At 40.4% G+C, this 17562-nt stretch overlaps 1 protein-coding gene across 1 annotated transcript; it reads right to left on the bottom strand.

Moving 5' to 3' along the window:
- Positions 1-1227: 1227 nt before the first annotated feature.
- LOC115582213 (GTPase IMAP family member 8-like) lies at positions 1228-9071 on the bottom strand. The gene is made up of 4 exons (XM_030418029.1): positions 8978-9071; positions 7596-8225; positions 3336-4544; positions 1228-3251 (listed from the first exon to the last, which is right to left on the bottom strand). Exons 1-4 carry the CDS (start codon positions 9069-9071, stop codon positions 1669-1671), a joined length of 3516 nt encoding a protein of 1171 aa, XP_030273889.1. The 3' UTR covers positions 1228-1668.
- Between the last annotated feature and the right edge of the window lie 8491 nt (positions 9072-17562).

A 17562-nucleotide genomic window follows, 5' to 3' on the forward strand; every position in this document is an offset into this window, starting at 1 on the left:
TAGGGGCCTCAAAACAGACAGAAGCGGCCCTGCCTGTGTGCATCTCCATCACCGTCTCCTTTGTCTCCGCTGGGTTGGCGCTGCGTCTGTGCTGCAGAGTCTCTCCTTGTTTGGATCATTTGTGGTTCTCGGAGTAAGTTTGCTTCTGAACCATGTAATGTAATCATGATCCATCTTTATGTTGATTATGTTGCTGTGGTCTGTTTTAAGTTTGTTTTATTGTTATTAGGAGGAGATGGTTCTCCGGTCGGCACCTTCAACATAATAAACAATGAGCTCCCTTGGTAAAGTGGAACTCCAATTTAGTGTTTTCCTTGGGGTGTCTGGATGTATTTTATCTTTAGGGATGCTGCCAACAGTATGTTGATGTGATTGATCAAGTTTAACAATGATTGTAAACATTTTCTAATAAATGCATCTTTTATTTTTCTGTTGAACGGGGTGATTGCATTGAGCGTTTGGAAATTGTAAATGGAATGTTTCATGTATTTAATCTAATCTCTTTCTTTTTTTTCTGTATTTCCTTTCCATAGTTTTCACGGTGCTACAGCAGATAATAAAAGTTAAGCACCTGTTTGAATCTCTCCGCCTCATTCGTTGTCAAGGGTCCGCTACAACATATATTCAGTTTAACTTGTGTTGTCACATTAACTGCAGTCCACTGTTAAACACACGTTCCTCTGAGCAGCAACTCTGTCCTGCTGTGTTTCACATCAGCTCTGCTGTAAGATATTAGCTCCATTAGCTGCTAACTGGAGGCTAACAGTGAAATGCTCACTGTCGAATCCTGTGTTGAGGACACAGAAGCAGAACAAAACCTCCAGGCTGCAACAGTAGAACAGTGACATTATTGTGCATATTTAGAAGAAAAGAAGAAGGAGCCTGAAAGTTAGTGAGAGACAGACGACTTCAGTCTGTTCTGTTTGTTTCTTTATTGTCGCTGCTCTCAGGTGAGCCGTGTTAGAGGTGATAACAAGCAGACAAAGGTTTTTTCATCTGCACCTGAATGAATTCTCTATACCATCGTGCTGTTAGCTATGCATGCTCGGGCTGCACACACTGGTCCTCATCTGAATTTATTGAGCTTAAAAACAGAGATGGCAAAATCTCCACACGTCCTCTCCTCCAGCAGAAGGACAGATACTTGTGTTAACATTTCTCTGGTGAAATTAGAAATACTGATCCAACTTATTTACTCCTGAAAACGTAACAAATTACAGGCTCTGAAATGTTCTCACAGTGTAAAAGTAAAATGTGCCTTCAATGTCAAATTTCTTGAATTAAGCTTTCACAGTTATTTGTCATACAACATGTGCTGTATTCTCCATGTTACAACATAACTAGCAAATGCTGCATCAGCAAGATTTCCTGAATGTCACTGGCAAAGTTGAAAACATTAAAGCCTGCAGGTCTTCTGGCTTCATCCTAACAAAGTGTTGCTGCTGCAGAAGTTCAGCATTCAACATAATACAACGTTGAGTTTTTTGCTTTGTTTGAACACAAATCTCTGATCATTAAGTCCCACTTGAAAGTTACGTAGACAGTAAATCATTAGAAGGAAATATTTTGTATGACAAGACAACATGGAAAACAAGAAAACTTAGCGGTACGTCCGTCAGTGTGATTGTGTGTTTGCGTTGTGTTGATGACTGTTAGTGGGAAGCATCATCACATGATCATACATTTGTTTTTGTACTTCTCTTTTAAATGGTTAATTTCTTGCTCATGTGTTGTCGTCAAGTCCTCCATTTGTTTGATTTGCTTTTCTCTTTGTGTGACTTCTTCTTTTAGTTGTATTTCTTTGTGACTTGAGAGGTTGTCCAGCAGTTTATACTCTTTGCTGTGCGTCTCCCGTGTCTCCTGCATTTGTCTGTCGTGCTCTCGCTTCAGTGCCTCTTTTTCCTCCATGTGCTCTTTCATCAGACCTGCAAAGTTCCTTCTGTATTTCTGTCTGAATTCATTGAACTCTTCAGCTTTCTTTCTGGCCTCCTCTTCATATTTCCTGTTCTTATCGTCTGTTATTTTCTTAAACTCTTCCTCCAACTCTTCTCTTGCTTTTTCCTCCAGTTCGATAATGTTTTGATCTTCATTTTGTATTTTGTTCTCATGTTTTTCTCTTTCTTGTTCATATTGCATTTGGAGCTTTTTGAGTTTTGCGTTGTCCTGCCTTTGTCTGTGTTCTCTCTCTCTGTTGCGTTTTTCCCAGTACTGCTGTCGTTCCTCCTCCCAGGCTTCTTCTTCTTCTCTCTCCTTTCTCTCCCGTATCTCCAGCTCAGCTATCTCTTCTTCATCAGATGCAGACTTTATTTTTTCCTGCAAAACCATAATCTTCATTTGCCTTTCCTGTTGTTGCCTTTCTTCCTGTTGTTTCTTTTTTCTATCTTCTTCTTCCCTCTTTTCTTGTTCTTTCTTTTTCCTCTCACGCTCTCTGTTCATGTTTTCCTTTATTTTTTCAAGACGTGTTTCTCTATCTTTTCTCTCTTCTTCAATTTCTGCCCTCTTTTCTTCCATTCTTATTTTAATGTGTTCCTCATGTTTTCTTTTTAGCTCCTCCCTCTCTCTCCTCACCTCTTCTTCCTTCTCCTTCAGGATTCTCTCCATCTCTTTCTGTATCGCTGCCTCGGCCTCTTGCAGCATCTCATTAGTGTAGCAGCTGCCTCCATTTGTCTTCACCATGGTGTCGATCTTGGTGATCAGCTCACTGACCTGCATGTGGTTTTGTTCATCATAGTTGTTAAACACGTGGTATCTTCCTCCACAGTCAGCCATCTGTTTCTTAAAAGATTCATCGCATCCTTCTTCGATGTATTCCTCCTCAGACTGTTTGTCATGTTCCAGTGTATCTCCTCTTGTGAAAAGAATGATAGTGAACTGTTCAGAATTTTTCCCAAAGACCTTCTTGATGAGTTTTAATGTCTCGTTCTCTTCTTGTGTAAATCTGCCGATTTCTATCACCAGCAGGAAGACATGTGGTCCTGGAGCCAGAAGACTGATGCATTTTACCAACTCCTCGTTAACTTCTTCATGAGACATATTTGTGTCAAACAGACCAGGAGTGTCGACCACAACGACTGGACGACCGTTTACTACAGTCTGTGCTTTCTGACAACACTTAGTGACTGATTTTTGAAAAGACGCAGCCTTAAACTCATTTCTTCCTAGAATGGTGTTTCCTGAAGAGCTCTTCCCACTGCCAGTCTTCCCTATCAGAACAATCCTGAGACACTCTGGACTCTGTTCTTCATCAGCACCTGGGAAATATAAAGACATGGAATTACTGAAGGACATGGAAAAAATAGGACTTACTATTTATATTGAAACATTACAGAACTTACAGCTGATGATGCTTTTTGCTCTCAGGTCCTTCAGCTCAGCCTGCAGTGTGGTGATGTTTTCCTCTTGTTGTCTCATCTTTTCTATTTGAGCAAATGCAAATGTTTCTGTTGTGTAGCTGCACAGTTTGTCTTTGTTGGGTCTCAGTTTCATTTTATCCACTGTGTCCAGCAGCTCTGGGATCTGCTGCTTGTCCTTGATGTTGAGAACAACAGATCTTCCTCCACAGCTCTGAAGGAGCTCCTGGATGTCTCCGTTCTTTCTTACAAAGTCAACAACAGCTGGAGCTGTAGGATCTGACTCCACAGTGAACAGAATCATGATGAAGTCATTGACTCGAGAGCTGAATGTGTTCTGGATGGTCTTTAACTCACTCTTGTCTTCATCAGTGAGGGGACCCACAGGTAGGACCAGGATGAAGGCATGGACTCCCTCAGGATCACAGAGGGAGATACACCTGAGTGATTCCTTCATCACTTCCTCCTGAGGTTTTCCACACAAGGCAGGCAGCTCCACCAGGGAAACCCAACGTCCACACACCTCTCCCTGACTCTGAACACACTCTGATGAGTTGGAGACTGAAGGAAACTCTGTCTGACCTAAAATGGCCTCAGCTGCTGAAGTCTTCCCTGCTCCTCTCCTCCCACACAGAACCAGGTTTAAAGCTGCTCTGATGTCTTCAGACTTTGGTCTGATGGTCTCTTCACTGCAGGAGAGGAAGGCTCCTCTGTTTTCATGGACAATGTTCTCAATCTTCTGCATTAATGACTTGTAGTTGTCTTCAGACATGCTGTAGTGTCTTCCTCCACAGTCTTCAATGAGCTGACTAACAGCTGAAACATCCCCCCTACTTGTGGTGACGACCATTGTGTGTTTTAAAGCATCTTGACCAAACAAACTAAAAACGAAATTCAGTCTTTGTTTCTTCCTCTCTGAGACTGTAGAGGCTTTCAGTAACAGCAGCAGAACATTTGGTCCTGGTGGACAAAGAGCCACACAATGCTTTATATCGTCTTTCAGGGTTTCCGAAGGGAGCCGGAAGATGTTTTGGGTTTGAACTACTGTTAGAGATCTTCCTTTCCACTCCCCATGGAGGACCTGCTTGTCTAGAGAATATTTTTGAAAACCCTTTAGGCTACCAGTAATGAAGTTTCCAAGTTTTGTCTTTTTGTCCTCACTTTTCCCCAACAGCACAATCCTAAATGAAGCTTCTGTAACACAACAATGAGAGAGAGGAAGAAATCAGGTAAAATAATCTCTGTATTGAACAGTGCCAGGACCTGTCGTTTATTAACTGAATATCTGTAACAGGATCTATCTGATAATTACAACTCTAAAAAACCTGAAATAAAATGTATTTAATTGATCACTTTGATTTTTCAATTCATATTTATAACATCCTCCCTTCATCGAAACACAGCAGCAACCCAATAATACCAGACACTGAATATGCACATAGGAAAAAGCATTTTAGATAGCCAGTTCTTTTTCCTTGTGTAGTCTGATTATGTGTTTATGGCTGGACTCTTATCAAACATGTGAAGTTTGGTCCAGATAGGAATGAGGAAGTTGTTCCTCTGTAATTTGGTGGCCTGCTACTGCCGGTATTAAATAATGTACGCTGACAAAATGGACTACAGGTGAAAAATCCCTCACCTTTTAGTCATCTTGTCATCTTGTAGTGTATGATATGGAGAAAAAAAGCTATAAATGTCATGTAAACAGGATGATGTTTGTCTGAATTCCTGTGTCCAGTAGGTGGTGCTATGGATATGAGACAGTACTGATGCATGGAGATATTAGGGTGACATCATATACATGTGTGATGAATTTGGTGTACATAGGAAATTGTATGTTAAAGTTATAATGACTTGATGCGTTATGGCGAAGCATGCAAATGGTTGGCACCATGATACCCACCATGTTTGACATAGGTGAAAGCTTTTGATAACTTTTCATGATCATGGTCTGAGGATGATACTGAGTGAATTGGAAGTCTGTGGTGTTAAATCTGTAGGAGGAGTTCGTTAAAGTACGAGGCATGGAAATGGATCCAAATTGGGGTGAAATCGAAACTTTGAATCAAAATGGCCAACTTCCTGTTCGAGCGACAGTTTGGTACCCCGGATGTTTTTTGTGCGTCAGGTGATGATACGTATGCATACCGTATGTCATTCATATATGTACATGTAGGAGGCGGGGCTTAGATTGTTAATATTCCAGGGGGCGTCATAGAGTCCCCTTGTAACACCATTCATCAGCTATCGTCAGGAGGGCATTGGCAATAATTGGCCAAGTTTCGTGTTAATTTGACCAACCCATGTGGAGATATAAAATACTTCAATTTAAAGAGGGCCACCTAGTGGTAATGGGCCAAAATTTGGGACAGGGCCTTAAGGGCTCATGGGGAAGTAGTAACCTGAATTTTATGTCATTCGGACACATCAATCTGGAGATATGCAACACTTCCTGTTTTGAGCAAAATCTGCAGGAAGTTGTTATTTAATAACTTGAGTATTATTTAGAATATCAAAATTCTTTTGATATATTTTTGCCAGGAGGGTCCACAGATGCTGTGTACTAAATGTCGGTGAAATTGTCTGGGAGTTTGAAAAAGTAGGTTTTGCATATTTGGCGATTCAGCGAATGAAATGTGCAGCAGAAGTGGGCGTGTCCTATGTCAGAAAACCCAGCTCTATTGAGGGAACATATGGATATAAGGTGTTGAAAGCATGTAGTTTGACCGAAATATGAAACAATATGTGTTTTTTAGCTAGCAAAAAAGATTGTTTGGTTATAGCTAGCATATATTTTGGAGTGCCAAAATTATTTTGATAACTTTTCATCAGACACATCTGGAGATTCTATGTGCAAAGTTTCAGGCAGATGGCGCTTAAATTGTAGGAGGAGTTCGAAAAAGTAGGTTTTGCATATGTAGCGCTTTAGCGAAAGAAATGTGCAGCAGAAGTGGGCGTGTCCTGTGTCAGAAAACCCAGCTCTCTTCAGGGAACATATGGATATAAGGTTTGCAAATGTGGTATTTAAAATGTGGAAGTTACAGGCAAAAACGCGATTGCATCCATTATAGCGCCACCTAGTGGAGTACAAGTGCAGTTTTTTTGTCTGGAAGAACTGTGTCCTATTCTATCTGTACCATATACATTTCAAAGCTCTCAGCATAACAGTTTAGCTGAAATTAATGTTTGTTGTTTATCTTGTAATAAGCCACGCCCACATTGACCAGTCATGACCACCTTGAAGATATGGCCTCAGGATTGGCCCTACATCATACTGGCCAAATTTCGTAAAAATCCGTGTAGCCGTTCAAGAGATATAAACTTCCCATATTTTTAGCGCCCCCTAGTGGCTAAAATTCGCCAAATTGGGCTCATCCCTTCCCAGTGTCATGGCAACCAAGGATCTCAAATTTGGTGTCAATAGCATTTAGTTTGACCGAGATATGAAACAGTTAACATTTTTATAGCTAGCTACAGAAATTTGTTTGTGAATAATTTACGCATTTTTTTGACCGATCAAAATTCTTTTGATAACTTTAGATCAGATCCAGCTGAAGAGTGTACGTGGCAAGTTTCACGCAGATCGGACAAAATCCCAAGGAGGAGTTTGAAAAAGTAGGTTTTCCATTTCAAAAACGTGTTGGCCTAGGTTATAGCGCCCCCTGCAGGTGGATATATGTATTTTCTTGTGTCTGAGATATTCGCAGGAGTCTGGACCAACCCTCCAAATTGCACCGCCCTCCCTTGCACAGTTTAGCCTGCAGCACCACTGGTTCCCTCAGCCCCTCGGGCTTAGCCCCCTAAAAATAGTCAAAAACGGCCATTTATACCCTGGACTGCATACAATCCCAATAAAACACCCAATCAAAACTCTCTGTAATCCAAATTGAAACATATTTCTTGGTCCACATTTAAATGTGGACCAAGAAATACATGTGATGACACTAAAAGGAAGAAATGTATCGATATACATTGTAAAACTAGGAGAATATAACTGTTGTTTATTTTTGCAAATAAAAGCTTGTAATTCATCACTTTATTGTTTTAGTGTATGCGGGTTGAGGTTGGGGGGCCTGGCTTGTCTTGGACACAGGCAAGGGGGGCTTCAAGGAAAAAAGGTTGGGAAGCACTGATTTAAACTACCGCCATCTCCTTGACCATGATGCTGTGATGAACATTCCTGATAGTGCTTTACATTCTGTAATGCCACTGGTGTTGTGAGGTGAAACCAATCACACCACTTACCATTATCTTTAACAGCAGACGTTGTTTCCTGTTGTTTCGGTGTTTGATGATCTCCGGATAAAACGGATGCAGAATCTGGAAATGCTTTGCAGCTCTCATGCCCTCCTCTGTTCTTCACAATTCGATCCAAGCATGTTAGCAGCTCTGGAAGTTTGGTGGTCTTCTTCCATGAGAGTTGTTCTCTACAGATTCTGATCATGTCTTTTAAAGGTGGCTGGTTCATGTAGTTTTCACTGACACCTGGACTCTCCTCTCTGGGTGTTGATATGAGAACCAGTGATCGATCAAATGATCGATCACTGATGTATTCAAGGATTGATTGCAGTCTCAGTTTGTGTTCCTCAGTGAAGTCTTCAGGCTGTAGAACCAGCAGGAACACATGAGGTCCAGGAGCAGAGAGTCTCACACAGGTTTCTACAAGTTCTGTCAGTCTGTCTTCAGACATGTAGGGATGCAGCAGATCTGGAGTGTTGATCAGAACTATTTCTTTCTCCTTTACACGTCCTCTGACTGCCAGACAGTGGTATGGTTCTCTCTCAGTGTTGAACTTGTTCTCTCCCAGTATGAAGTTCCCCACTGAACTCCTCTGAGACCAGCTGTTCCCCAGCAGAACCACCCTCAGCTCAGACACTGGAGAGAAAACAGAGTAATAAGATATTATGCAAGGTTGGCTTCAATGTATAGATATTGACCATCAAGTGTAGAAGTGTTACCATGTGAGGACCCTTTGCTTCTTTATTTAGCCTGCACAGTATTGGACACATTGATTGCCTCAGTTTAATCTTTAGTATTCTTAAAAGGGTCTCTAAAAGGCTTGAACCTGCTTGAGATACCTGCTTTATTTCTACTTTCTATCATCAAATTGCTCAAGATCCTGATTGTATTCCAGATAAATCTGTTAAAACTTTGAGGTCAGCTTGGTTCATGTGTATTATTAACATTAAAACAGTCTGCCAGGTTGTCGAGTGGACTGGCTGGTAAACCAATCTCCATTATAAAATAAGGTGTTTCATCTTATTTATTTTTTCACTTTTTGTATAGTTATATAGTTATGAAATATGCAGCACAGTGGCATTTAGGAATTTCATTATTGTTATTCCCAAATTGTACACATACATTCTTTACCTGTCCAACACTGAAGCCATTTTTGCAAGAGGTTAAATAAAACTTGGACGTATATTTTGACTAAAAAATATATTAATTGAATTATTAATGGACAAAGAAAGATGAAATCGGCTGATATGTGTGTGACAGCTATGAAGCAGGGATGTAGAGGTATCCACCAAATCTGAATTTATAGCAACAAAACACATTTTGGACATTGAAAAAAATACTTTTGCATTCAGAGACTTAACAAAACAAAAAAATGGAAGAAGACTTACCCCAAAAATAGACTTTGTACAAAGTACTATCAGTTCGATCCAGAGCCAGAAACACCTTTCTCATCCCCAAATCCACCACTCCCTCTCTGACCATACCTCGTTCTTTTTTTGCTCAAGTTTGTATCTCTTAGTCAATTTATTCCATTTATTAATTAGATATGAAGTATCAAAATTTGCATTAGACTCTGAAGCAAAAACATTTGACAGGAAGATACTGAAGAAATGTTGCACCCCCAATTTTTTTTTGCTAGCTTGGTCCTCATGTTCGTGGCTCAAGACTGTGTGAGTTTCAGATCCACAACAGAGAGAAATATTATTAAAATACTCTGACTTGATCCAGTTTTACTTACTAGAAGGTGGCAGTAATTCATAGCTGCTGCGGCGCTTGATTGGTTGCTCATCATCTGACACTGTAAGGAAACAGAAATGTAACCATGTGTAAATTCATTATTTAATTTCATTACACATACTTTCTAATAGACTGGTATTTTACAAGTCAAAGACCCAGGACGTAAACAGAGCAGCAGAGGTTCGTAGTAACGACTTATATTTATGTACATGAGTAACTTTTTTTGGTAAATGGTACTTTTTAAATATTTTAACTCTTACCTGAGTAGATTTTTTGAGAAAATTAATTACTTTCACTAAGTTAAAGTTGGGAACAATGGCGTCAATTTTATTTATTTTACACTTTCGTGCACATTCTGTTAAGAGGCAGGTGGTCTGCTGGTGTTCTGTTGTGGATCCTACCACAGCCACACCTCCACATGACTCCGTTCAAAGCAGCAGGAGTATGGCTATCAAATCATGCTTACCACAGGGTTCTCCCCAGACGGTGGAACAGCGGCGCTGCGCCGCTATACCGCTAGGTCAGCGCCGCTATACTCCGCGCATGACAGTGACGAGCGTCCGTCCGTCCGTCCCCCGGTTGACGGCTAGGAGCTCCCGGGTGACGGCGATGAGCGTCAGTCCGTCCCCCGGCTGACGGAGTTGATGACCGTCTGTCCGTACGTCCGTGTCTCCCCCCCCCCCCGCGGACTGGCGGTGCGCCGCTACACTCAAAATTTCTGGGGAGAACCCTGGATGTTAACAGATTAATTGCACAGCGCAGCGGCTGAAGTCAGCAGATCTTAAGAGAAGCCATCGCTGACAGAGAGCTTTAAATGAGCCTGTTGTGGTAACAAGTTTCATTACTTATACCATAAGATGCTGCAAATCCACTGCTACTGTTTCTGCTCTCTGCCCTCATGTAAACATTCAAGCTAACGATGTTTTAGTGCCGAGTGCCGTGCATTTACATACAGACAGAAAAGTAAAGACCAAATTATGCACACAGATGTGGACATGACTGGATGATAATAGATATGATTGATGTCAGTTATGTTATCGGTGTCCAGTCTTCCAACAATGATTATGAACATCTCTGAAAACTGACGGAGCTGATTTATAAAGCAGCAGAGGACAGAAACAGACTCTGAGTGCTGCTCTGTCCAGGATTTCAAATTAACAGCTAGCATTGCTTGTGGACTGCCCAAGGATCTATACTGGGACCAGATTTATTCTTACAGTACATGTTACCTCTTGGACGTATTCAGAAACACAACATTTGGTTTCACTGTTGCACTGCTGATACGGTTTTGACTGCGTAAGTTATTAAAGGACTCGCCTCAGGTGTTTTGTGGCTGATAGGTGCACAACATGACTGTGGATGTGATCTGAAAAAAGGCATTTTGTATTTCAGCCTGACTTTAACAAAGTCTAGGAACTCCTGTCATGTCATTCCAATTTTAGCTTCACTGGACTTGTTGCTTACAGAACATATTTGGACATTTTATTGATTAATTAAAAGGGTATTCACGGTCTGGCTATGATTTATTTTAAAGGTATAGTTTGTCTTACACTCAACCCCCTATTGTTGATTGTCTGTAATGAATGGTGTGACCCGCTCCGATCCACTGTGTTGTGTTTTCATTTACAGAGCAAGGAGTGAGTGTGAAGACCAGACAGCCAGCGGAGCAAACAGAGATATACAACTAATTTGACAAAAAGCGTTTTTGATTAGCATTAAACAATAAACCTTTAAAGTAACTTTTAAAGCCTTACAGCAGAGGAAACTAAGAGCAGCTAATCAAAACCTGAGCTGACTAAAACTAAGGGAGACCTACTTTTTCAAGTTTGGTCCCTCAGCTCCCCAACTTCAATTTATTATATAAAGGAACTCTCCAGGTGAATCTCCTGGAATCACTCAGTGCGTTTACATGCACAGTTTAGTCAGATTACAGCCATAGTTTGACTCTGCTGCTCAATCAGACAACTGCAATTATCCGAGTATACATGCCAATGAGAAAATCAGATTATTGTCCGGAGCATGTCATACCCGGTACACTAGGTGGCGCTGTACCCATTTCAACTAGTGGTAACAGAAACACCTCCGGCTGACCTCTTTACGTCACCAGCAACAACAAACTGCCTCGACATTCCAGAAAGATGGCGTACGAAGAGCGAGACGAAGCTACATCTTTGTACACTTCATATATGGTGCACATGATAATTACACAAACTAGATGCACAATGGAGCTCTTTCTCTCTTTGTTACGGTGATTTCGGAGGAAAGACGCCGCCGTCCTTCTACTTCCGGCTCACAGACCCAGGAAAGAAATCTCGTGCCTGTGCAGAACGCAAAATCCAAATCCAATCTGATGGAACGTATACATGCAGGAGTAATGCGACTATCAATCAATAATCTGGGTGTTTTAATCCGACTATGAGAAATCTGATCCGGTCCGGTTTTAGTCAGACTAAGGTGTATACATGCATCTTAGAGATCCCATCATAGTCGGACTAACACAGTAATTCAGTTTTCTAGAGCATCATGTAAACGCACTGTCTGGTTTGCGATGCTTCAGATACATTTTTAGGACTTAGCTGGTTAGTTGAGAAATGTGGTTCTTGGTACATTCACAGTTATTATTACCATCTGTGACACATCTTGTCAGGCTCTGTGTGTGTGCATGTGATGAAGGGCGGCTGTGGCTCAGAGGTAGAGCCAGTGTCTTGTTAACAGAAGGTCACTGGTTCGATTCCCCTGGTCTGCATGTCGAAGTGTCCTTGGGCAAGATACTGAACCCCAGACTGGTCCTGATGTTCTGGTCGGCAGCTTGCATGGCAGCCGCCACTATCAGTGTGTGAATGACTTACTGTAAGTCACTCTGGACAAAAGCGTGTGATAAATGCTCTGAATGTAAACGATCCTGGAGACGTCTTCAGTAGCAGGAACTGCCACAGAAGCAGATTTGAGTCCAGGTTTAAGCATGGGTGTAGTTTGAATCATGACTACTTTGTTATAATGTAGTAATGACTGCTGAATAATGGGTCAGACAGATGTGATCAAACCGCTGGATGTACTCGAGGTAACAGGAGAGGTTCACTGTGACGTGTTTTAAATCATTTCCTGTGCATCAGCAGTATCTCTGTTTAAAGCTAGAAATCCTCTTTGTACTCAGAAATTAAACAGCTGCGATCAGACAACAACTGTTTATATTAATACATAATGTTTGATATAAAGCTTGACAGGACTCACCAGATGCTTCAGCCATACTGTCACCTGCAAGAAAACCCACCAGAGAGAGAGATTTAACTGGAGGAGCTGCTATAAGAACGTTATTATAAGAACTAATGTCACCGACATACTGTAATAGTTGTATGACGGAGAGATTACTCAGTGATAATTATCAGTTTTCTGATCAGTAAGTTCAGGGTTTTTTGTTCCCTCATTGAACTTTTACTTTAAACACTAGCACAATGATTTCTTTATTTACTCCAGTATAGATTGATCAGAATTAGAGAATTGAAGAAGTCTCACAGTGAACATGGTGCACAAACCTGAAGTTGATGCTGTTATCTTGAATTGTCATTGAGTGTTTTTGTGTTTATGAAAAGTGAGAATAAATTCCCTCGAGTTTGAAGCTGTGACAGGTCCATCTGATCACTGGACCTGTAGAGTTAACGCACATCACTAATTAGTTTCAGTAGTTAATCCCAACACAGAGTGTCAAGTAAGTAAGTAAGTTGAAATTTAATAACGCAGAAACTTCTTACCAGAACTTGTTGTGCCGTTATTTTCCTCCAATAAAGGAATTTACCAACTTCACAGAGATAACTGACACGTACAGAAGGTGTGTCGGGAGGGATTGGTGAGCCTGGTTGGATTCTATAATCAGATGTGTTATAGAAACACCCTCTCAGACTTTGAGCTCAAGGTTAATTTCCAATCCTGTGCCAGACTCCAGAGGAGATGAATCCTATGACACACAGCCAAACATGAGCAAGAAAGTTAGTTGTGATTTTTCCTGAATTTACAGCAGGTTTAAAATCTCTGCACATGGATTTTCAGAGAAAGGGAGGAAAGCTGTTATCTGGAAGCATCATTGCATGGTTAGAAATAATTCCCCTCATTGCTTTTAGGAATGTGATCCATCCAAACTTGTCAGGGATCCATTCACACTGCAGTGACTCAGACCTTTGACCTGCAACTCACTGTAGAATAACCACTTGAAACTTAATATTATGATCATTATCATCAGCCAAATAGAAAACTCACACCAGACACTTAAAGGCAATATATTGGCCATGTTTCATAAAATCAAAAACCATAGCTCTGAAATTCCTTCCTGGTTTCAGTGATATATACTAAAATATGAACAGAAACATCTAAGTTCAGCTCGCAGCTCAGTCCAAATCATCTGACACGAGCAGATAACCAGCATCCTGGTTACTGTTAGAAATAACATTCAAAAGCACCAAATTCATTTTTATTACGGACACAAAATATTTTCAGCTGTTTCCTCCTGTGGGAGTTTTCACTTCAGTGTTATTTGTGTATGACTTAGTCGAGATTAACAAACAGCTCGGTGTGTATCAGGATCTGAAATCGGTCAAAGGTCTGTTTAATTAGAGTCTAACTGAGTTTTATTGTTTAGTTACGCTCAGTGCAAGTAGAACTCAAACTGCTGTGAGTCAATCATCAACTTTTATTTAAGGTACTTTGATTAACATCATTGTAAGATCGTAACTGTTGTATTTATTGTACGTTCGATGATGGATGGACAGAAAGAACTGCTCTCAGATCAGGTTTTACAGTTTTCAGTCCGTTAGTTATGAATCAGTGTAAAATCAGGTTTCATGATGAACCAGATCAGCTCAATGCAAATCATCTGTGACTGTGAGGATATGTACATATTATTTTAATCATCTATACAGTTATAGTCTTTAATCGGGCGAGCTGTAATATTGAAACATGAATAACATCAGCAGGTGGAGTTGAATGAAGTTGCATTAAGATCTTCTTCATGATCTGAGACAGAAGACAGAGACTGTGGGACAAAAAGAGACGAGGAAGCTACGACGCAGTGACGGACACACACGAGCCAACATGATGTGATAGACTAGACTTGATAATTAATGCTGCTGTTTCATGATAACGGTTTGTTGTTAAAGACATCAGAATATGTATTGTGGGTCAAACCGATGACTCCTGAGGCCTGTACTGCGAAGCCAGTTTAGTGTGTTAGCAGGTATGTTGAGTCTAAAGCCAGGCTTCCCTGTATTACAAAGGTGGCTCTCTTTTAACCCGGCTAGATCACCATGGTAACTCATGCTTAGCTCATAACCTGGTCCCGACCAGGTTCTGTTCAGAGTTTCAGCTTAAAATCGGCTATAAAAGCGCCGCTGTTTCACTGTGTAAATCATTCGGAGATGGCGTCACCATTCATTGAGAACCCGGTGGACCTGGGAGCAAGAATAATTCGGGCATCACTGCGACGTGAGGGGCTTCTTCGAGATCGCGCTGATCCGCTGGCATTTCCTGATGAAATTCTCTATGAGCGATATAGATTTTCAGCCGAGGGAATACGGTACATTTACTCACTTATTGAGCCGAGTGTCAGGAATGCCACTGAAGAAGCTGTGCGCTCACTGTAAGGCAAACTGTTTGTGTAGCCCTTCATTTTTTTTTGCCACGGGAACCTTTTTACATTCAGTTGGTGATGCAGAAAATCTGAGCAAGAACACTGCGTGTTGCGTGTTTGTAGTGTTCCCAAGTCATTTGAGCACAATGCTTGTTAAGGAAGGATTCTATAAAATATCTGGTAATGTAGGCTACTTTCATACCCCTCTACATCATCAGTATTACTTGCTTGCATAATGAAATCTTCCCCTTTTCATTCTTCTTCCTGTTGGCTTAAGATAGTGATATATTAAAATAAAATGGGAAACAGTATGTTATCCACACTGACAAAATGATGGGGCAGCTTGGCTACATACCACTTTGAATGATGTTTTTGTATTTGGCTCTAACTTGCTGCCATGTCCGACTGCTGCTTCCACATCTTAATAAAATGCAATATGAAATATTAATTAGGCCAACCTAGTATTTATTTGTCACAGATAATGAGTAAAGTTAATTATTTCTTTGATGTGGCTTGAATAAACTGATGAACTGATCAATGTTTCACCCGTTGTAGGGCAGTGTACGCCCAAACACAAATCTGACAGGCTGGAGCTATTTTCACTGTCAGGAAGCTCTTTATTGTCATTGTACAGGGACAGTCGCTACATTTGCTTGTTCATCCCGACACAGTAATACAAATAAAACACTGAACATTTATAGCCTACGCACACTCAGCCTCGCTTTCAATAAAACACACACGTGCATTCTATAACTGAGATCAGTAAAATGTGAAAACAATATAGACATCATTCAAAAATGAAAAAAGATAGTTGTTACTTCAGTGTATTTATTTTTTAAATGGATGAGGGTTAATATGTAAAAGTTGCACAATGTTGAGCTTTCAGAAATGAAAACACTAAGGGCTTAATATAATATTTATCTTAATATTAATCATTGTTAACTTACGCATTTACACGGTCAGCAGTTTCCTGCCAGCAGCCCTCCCTCGCTCTGTTGGCGGCGACAGTGTTACTTTTTGCCGTGATTGTGTCCTTGAATTCTTCATAGTCCTGCATAATAAGAATCTGCTCATCTTGAGTAAAATATGTGGCCCGGGATCGATCCATTTTCGCACGGAAGTAGAATAATATGACGTCAAACGCCCCCTTTTACATGTACGCGCGCAGAGCACAAAGCAGAGAACCGGACTTTACAAAGTAAGTTGATAACCACCGTCGCAGTACCGTTTAACTCTGTTTGGGGACTTGGGGCTTTGTTGAGCTGCATCATGAGCACAAAGCCTGGCTATGTTGAGCCCCCTTCGCAGTACAGGCCTCTGGTGTCCTGAGTGGTTTAGACAAACATCAAGTGACTGCAGTGTCGCCCAGCCAGGTAGTTTGTGGTGGATCAGAACCAGTCCGGTGATTTGGTCAGTCACACTTTGAAAGCCATTGACAAAAACAAAATGTGTGGTTTAGGACTGAGGACGTGATCTTTCTCACAGAGCATCAGGAGCGAATGTATTTGCCTTTATTTCAACTCAGTTTTTATTATTTCTGTAAACTTGATGTAAAACACAGCAGTCACAGTTTGTTTCGCATCGCATTACTGCACAAGAATAATAGTTTGAAGAAAAGAACATCTGCCTGTTATTGTAATAGCTTCAACTTTGGAGTCTCTACATACTGATATTCACAGAATAGGGAGACAGTCGTTGTGAAGATAAAGACATTTAGAACCAAGAAGATTGATCGTATGCTTTGCAAAGTAGTTGGAGTTAAAATGTAAAGATTTCACATGAATAATGATACTGATATACAAGTCCGTCTGATCCACTAAAACAAAAACAGCAGCTCACATTCACACTGTAACTAATCAGACCTTCGACCGGCAGTTCGACTGTAAAAGACTCTCTGAGGAAGGTTTAGGTTTCTGTGTGGATGCTTACTAACCCAAGAGAAAGTCACACCAATTTATTTGAGGGAAAACTTGGCCCACAAATTAACACCTGTCAGTAATATTATGTCCATGAAAATGAAGAAACATAATATCTTTGTCCATTGTAGTTTTTCAGAAGAAAACAAAACAAAACAAAAAAACGATTAAAAACTTTAATTGAGTTTGGTGTGAAAAACCAAATCTCCCAGTCTTCTGTTTGTCTTCTACTTCCTGGTTCTGTCAACACAAACACAGCTGTCCCTCCATCATCATCACAGTCAGCATATATAAATATTAAAGGATGTAATATGACACATATTGTAGGAATGCTGATGACATGAAAATCATATCTGTTGTTTGCCTTTTATGGTACACTATTATATATTGAAATATTGTATTTTTCACTTTACTACATTTATCTGACAGATTCAGTGACTAGTTACTTTACAACTTAAGATTTTATGTTAGTATGAATTGATTGTGATGTCTTAATTATACAGTTGTAGACACTTTTCTGAGGTCTCTGAGTTCTTAGCACTTCCAACTTAGATAAGCTCTTAAAACACTTCTCAAATGGTTTCACTTAAATAACTATTCTAGACATAAAGAGGTAAAAAAAAAATCTGAGATTTCAGAATAAATCCAAGATTATAGAGAAGTCCATAAAGTGAAAACAGATGTTGTGGATCAATACTGATAA

The sequence above is a fragment of the Sparus aurata genome, chromosome 5, assembly GCF_900880675.1.
Source record: "Sparus aurata chromosome 5, fSpaAur1.1, whole genome shotgun sequence".
NCBI classification, from domain to species: domain Eukaryota; kingdom Metazoa; phylum Chordata; class Actinopteri; order Spariformes; family Sparidae; genus Sparus; species Sparus aurata.